The sequence below is a fragment of the Caloenas nicobarica genome, chromosome 27 (genome assembly GCF_036013445.1).
Source record: "Caloenas nicobarica isolate bCalNic1 chromosome 27, bCalNic1.hap1, whole genome shotgun sequence".
Lineage (NCBI taxonomy): Eukaryota > Metazoa > Chordata > Aves > Columbiformes > Columbidae > Caloenas > Caloenas nicobarica.
Window position 1 is genome coordinate 1,344,749 of NC_088271.1, and position 6,053 is coordinate 1,350,801.

A 6,053-nucleotide genomic window follows, 5' to 3' on the forward strand; every position below is an offset into this window, starting at 1 on the left:
CAGGGTGACCTGCACCCCAAACCCGGGGGCGCTGGGGGTGCAAACGGCAGCACCAAAGCGCTTGTCCCGCGTTGGAGATAAAACGTGGCGCGGCTGCTCGCTGACCAGCACAAAAGCCACCGAGGTCCACCCAGCGTCATTTAAAATCCTTGTTAGTGACTTGCCCAAAAAGCAAAGAATTCTCCTCTAAACGCTGCTGGGCGGGAGCTTTGCCCTGGGGCATTTGGAGGTTTCCTCCCCACATCGTCTGGGTCTCTCGGGGATCCCCAAACCCCCCAGCACGGGGGGCACCGGGTTGGCTTGTGCTGCTCGGCCCCCCTGCCCATCTCCGCTCTGTCTGTGCAAACAAAAACTTGAAGGCAAGAGGGGGGGGATTAAAAAACCCACCCGTTTTTTCCCCAGTCCCGCTGTGCGGTGGCCGGGCCGGGCAGCCACCGCTGTTCCGCCGTTTCCAGTCTTGCTTCCACAGGGAAACTCTTATTTCTGTGACTTCGGCTTTTCTTTTTCTTCCTTTTCTTCTTCTGGCTGTGTGTAAGCAATATGTTTTCAGGTTGAAATGGGGGCGGGAAGGGGGATTAAAACAAACAAAAAACACCTGGGTAGAGCTCAAAAATTCAGTTTGACTGTATAAAGTTCTGTGGCTCACGTCCCTGGCTGCACAGTAGCTTTAGAGTCCAGGTTTTTTTCTAATATTTGTATTCTAATTTAATTGCTTTTAAATTTTCCAGGCCAAGCCACTGTTTGGAAACATCATGCTTCTGTTAACTGCTCTGTTTGAGTTGGCCAGCTCTTCCTGTACATATGTTTTTTCTTATATCCTGTTGTTTTCTTTTTTTTGTAAAGAGAAGAGAAAAAAACAAAAAAAGAAAATTATTTTTCTTTCCCTCAGTACACATTCTTCAAAGTTCAAATTATAGTGTTTGTTAAATAAAAAGAAAGATTTACATTTAATTGGGTGTTGCTTTGTTGGGATTTCTCTCTGGGGTTCATGTTTTCACCCCAAACGGAGCCTTGGGGGGGGTCTGTGCGTGGGGCAGGGGGGTCCCCGGGCTTTGGGGGCACCTTGGTGCCGCTTTGAATTCCTCCACCTCCAGCGGATTAATCATTTTATTTATGAGGCTTAAAGGTCCAAATCCCGCTAAACCCGGGGCTTTGCCAGATAAACAGCCTGCTTTGCGAAGGCAGCGCGTTTGTGAAAACACAATTAGCAAACCCTGTAATCTGCACTAATTACCGGGCCCAGAGGTCTCCCCTCCGGCTGGCGGCGGCGCGGGGACCATGGGGGACGCGGGGGACACGGGGCCCGGGGGCCGGCACCTGCCCGGGGCCTCCTTCACCATCGCGGCGCTGCTGGCCGAGCGGGGGCCCCGCAGCCCGGCTTCCCCCGGCCGGAGCCCGCCGGGCGCCCCCCGCTTCCCCCTGGAGCCTGGGGACAAACCCCCCCAGTCCTACATCGCCCTCATCTCCACCGCCATCCTCTCCTCCCCGGAGAAGAAGCTGCTGCTCTCCGACATCTACCAGTGGATCATGGACAACTACCCCTACTTCAAGAACAAGGTGAGGGGCGGCGATGCCGGAGCGGAGACGTTCTGGGGGCGTTTTCGCTCGGCTTTGGGTGACGAGCTGGGAGCTGAGCCCGGGGTGCTGGTGTCGGGTGGGGACGGGGCTGGGTTTGACTCACCACAGCTCCGCTGACCCCGATCCATGGGGAACACGCGCGCGCCGGCGACCAGATCTCGGGACGATTTCATGGGGTGTGGGAGCTGGTTTCTCCAGGCGCGTCGGGCACCGTTCACTCTGGTGCCTACTGAGGGCCCGGCGGCGCGGGCAGCGGTGGGCGCGGGCCGCTGACGGCGCCTCTCGGCCCAGGAGAAGAGCTGGCGCAACAGCGTCCGCCACAACCTGTCCCTCAACGAGTGCTTCGTCAAAGCCGGGCGCAGCGACAACGGCAAAGGCCACTTCTGGGCCATCCACCCTGCCAACATGGAGGACTTCGCCAAAGGCGACTACCATCGCCGGCGGGCCCGGCGGCGCGTCCGCAGGTCAGCGGCCTTGGGGGCGGTCCTGAGCGGGGGTCACGGTGGGAATTTGGGGCCCAGGGCTGACCCGGGTGCTCTGTTTCCCCTCACAGGGTGAACGTCGGCTGCTACCCCCCCTACGCCCTGTACGGCCTCGGCTGCTGCTGCCCCTGCTGCCCCCCGGCCCCCCCCGCGCCCCCCCTGGCCCTGCCCCTGCTGCCCCCCCTGGCCCTGCCCGAGCGGGGCCGCTGGGGCTGGGGCCGGGCCCCCCCTCCCCGTGGCCCCAGTCCCCTCCTGCCCCATCCCCGGCCCCAGTTCCTGTAGCCCCCCCCGCTCAGTGCCTGGATGGGCCCCCCCAAAACACGGGGCAGCTCAGGATGTCACCAGCCCCATGTTGTGCCCCCTCACCAAGCCAAGGGGTTGCGTGTGACCCCCCCATCGCCAATGGAACCCGATGGGGCCAGCGCCTGGGGTACGTGTGTGTCCCCCCACAACACCCCGTGTCCCCATTCCCCAGTGGGGACCCCCTGGGACCCCCCACCTTCCCTGGGGTCCAACCTCAGTGGGGGGACCCACTGCCCCATGTCGCCCCCACGCCCCGGCCCAGGCACATATGGGGCTTACCCCCCCCCACCAGCAGGCCCCTTGCCCTAATTATTTCCTTACTAATTGTCCCTGACGCCCCTAATGAAAATCGCGGCTCCCAGGTGTTAAGTGGCATTAGGGCGTCTCGCTAAGAACGACGACTCGGCCACTAAATCCCAGGAGATAAAACCCCAAAGCTCTTTGCGCCCCCGAGAACTGGGCAGCTTATGACACAAATTAATCCCTCAACATGGGCCGTGTCCTTTGGGGGGGTCGGGCCGGGGGGGCTCCCGGGGCTGGGGGGGCTGGGACAGGGTGGCAGCGGCAGCTTCGGGATCGTCCCCTCGGCGCCACCTGCGTTCCCACCGCCTGCCTCAGTTTCCCCGTTTGCAGCTGGTCCCCATCCCGGCCCTGGGGGGGACATGGGGGTGCACCCCCAAACCCCGGCCCCGCGGCTCCTTAAACCGCGGCCATCTGGGTGCCGGCGTTTGCCCCGGCCCTAATCTGGGCCCAAACGGGATTAGGGGCCCCCCCGTCCCTGTGTGTCCCCCCCCCCCGAGCGGCTTAACGAGGGGGGGGATCCAGCCCTGGGGGTACTGGGCAGACTGGGAGGGGCTGGGCCGAGGTGCTGGGACCCCCTTTGCTGTCACATGTGTCATGTCCCAAGGGGGGTGTTGCTCTGTTTGGGGATTCTGAGGCACGGGCACAAGCTGACACAGACACCCCAAAAATCACCGACACCCCCAACCCCGGACACCCCAAAATTCACCGACACCCCCAACCCCGGACACCCCAAAATTCACCGACACCCCCGACCCGCTGCCCGGGTCACCCATCCCACGCGGCCCCCGCAGCCCAGGGACCTCCCGCCCAAACCAGCCGAAAACACCCAAAAAATCAGAAAAAAACCCCATCAGGAACCAGCCCCAAGCCAGAGGAACCCCCCGATCAGCTTTTCCACCTCCCAAGAAAACCAAACGGCTGCGTGTGTATTTTTAATATATAGTTTATTTTTTTTTAAAGCCCCCCCCAAAGTGCAATTCTTATTATTTTATTTTTTTTTTTTCCTCAGTCTCCCACACTTTATAAAGAACTATCAAAGTTACAATCTATGGAATGTCTTTTCTGTGCTTTATTTATATTTTTTCTCTCTCTCTCCTCTTCGCTCCTTTACCCAAATATACCACAAAAGTAGTTTTACACATAAAAACCGCTGAAACCTTGCGAGTGCTTTAGATAGAGAATCTCTTTAATAGATTATATATATAAAGACGCAGAAAACAAACAAACAAAAAAAAAAAACGATAAACAAAAAAAAAGGAAAATAAAGAGAAAACAACCCAAAAAAAGTGGCCCCACGGGAGCGCCCCCGCTGGTTCCCGGCTCTCGGTGCCCCCCCCGCCCCGGGACAAGTTTAAGCTCTCGGTGTGTGTGTATATATATATATATATATATAGATATAGATATAGAATTTTTAGAAAAACCACAATTTAAACGCAGCATTTTTGCTCCTGGGTCCGGCCCCCGCGCCCCCCCCGTTGGAAAGCTCCGTCCTGTGACACGCGGCGATTCGCTCTTTTTTAAAAAGTGTTTTTGGTTTAGGTTTTTTTCCCTCTGTATTTAAATAAAACCTTTTTCATAATAAACCAAACAAATATAAATAGATACGCTACCTATAGATTTGTCGTCTTTCAAGAGCGGCATCGGGCCGGGGGGGACACGACGCGGCGGGTGTTGAAGGGAACGGGGGGGACAGAACAAATCAGCCCTTTTGGTGCGGAAGATCAGCCCCCCGGCCCCCCGGCCCCATTTGTGGGGGGACGCAGCATCTTTCAAGCAGCGCGGGGGGGACGGAAGGAGCTGCCCCCCCCCCCAGTTCACCCCCCAGACCCCAAACTGGCACAAATGACCCCAAACCAGCCCCCCCCCCCCACCTCCCGCTGCCCTTACACTGGGGGGACTGAGGGATTTTTTTTTTTTTAACCCACAAAAACCTGAATTTTCTCTTTTTCTTCCTTTCTCACTTTGCCCCCCCACCTTGGGTTTTGTCCTGTTATTATTATTATCTTTTATTAATAATATTTTTTTCCCTTCCTCTCCCCAACTCCGCAGCATCTTTGGCAACGACCTGAATTAAAAATTAAAACGGACGACACTGACGAGCCGACCTGAGGCCGAGCAGGGGGGTCACGGCCAGTGCCGGGGACAAACTGGGGGGGTTTGGCTCGTGGCTTTTTTTGCTTTTTTAAGTTTTCTTAGTGCAAACAGAAACCTGCGCTGAAGTGTTGCCGGGGGGGACACGGGGACACTGCGGCTTTGGGACCCTCCAACCGCGGGAACCCTGAGACTAATTCCAGCTTTTTTGTGCCATTTTATCTTTTTTTTTTTTTTTCTCTTTTTCCCCTCTCTCTTTTATTTTTTTTAAATTATTTTTTCTCCTCCCCCCGCCCTTTATTTTTCCCACTCTCCTTTTCCCCTCTGTTCTTTTCCCCCACTTTTCCCCCCCCCTTTCTTTTCTCCCCCCGTTCCTTTCCCCCTCGTTTTAATGCTTTTCCCCCTTTTTCTCCCCTCTCCCCCCGCCCACAGCAGAGGAACCCACACGGTTTATTATTCTCCAAATACCAAAAGGGCCCATTTAACCCCCCCTGCCAAAAAAAAAAAAACACAACACAAAACCAAGACCCCAAAACTCTCAAACCTCCTTGGGGGGTAAAAAGCAGCAGCGAGGAGCTGGGGGGGGCGGAAAAAATCAAGAATCAAAATAAACACAAACTAGGAAAAAAAAAAAGATACCACAACTCCGATTACAATAAAGAACCTCGATAAGTGTCTATTTACAAATCCACGCTTAATTTTGATTTTTTTTTTGGCTTTTTTGTTGTTGTTTTGCATATGCCAGAGGGGCCAGCGCCGGGCGCGCTCGGGGCTCAACGCGGGTCCCCCCGGGAGAATTCGCCACCCAGGTCCCAATTCGCCTGCCGGGGGGCGACGGCTGGACTCGCGCTGGCGCAAAACCGGCCCAAAACTTCATCATCGTAATAACAACAGTCAGAAGAAAGGGTGCGAGGAGAAAGGCAAACACCAACCCAAAGCCCCGGGATTCCGGCCCAAAATTCAAGCTTCTGTGTTTGGGGTTTGGGTTTTTTTTTTAATTTTTTTTTTGTTGTTAATTGGTGAAGTGCAACGACCCCAAGGGTTTGGTGTCAGGACATGTCACAGAACCTAATTAGCATTAATCAGCATTAATTAGCATCGTTCCTCCCATCGACACCTTTATTACTCCATGAAATACAACTTGGATTCTGCCTTTTTTTTTTTTTTCCTTTTTCTTTTTTTTTTTTAAATATATATATATATATACACATTTTTCTTACAAAAATAAATTTAGGATTTTTTTTTTTTTTAATAATATTTCTTTTTTTTTTTTCGGTAGAAGTTGGTTTCGACTTG

General features: G+C 54.5%; 1 protein-coding gene across 1 annotated transcript; it reads left to right on the forward strand.

The window, feature by feature from the left end:
• Positions 1 to 1,278: 1,278 nt before the first annotated feature.
• Positions 1,279 to 2,755, forward strand: LOC135998927 (forkhead box protein E3-like). The gene is given in 7 exon segments (XM_065652245.1): positions 1,279 to 1,557; positions 1,870 to 2,042; positions 2,132 to 2,199; positions 2,202 to 2,448; positions 2,450 to 2,501; positions 2,503 to 2,538; positions 2,540 to 2,755. Coding segments are annotated over 7 exon segments (1,071 nt in total).
• Positions 2,756 to 6,053: the final 3,298 nt, after the last annotated feature.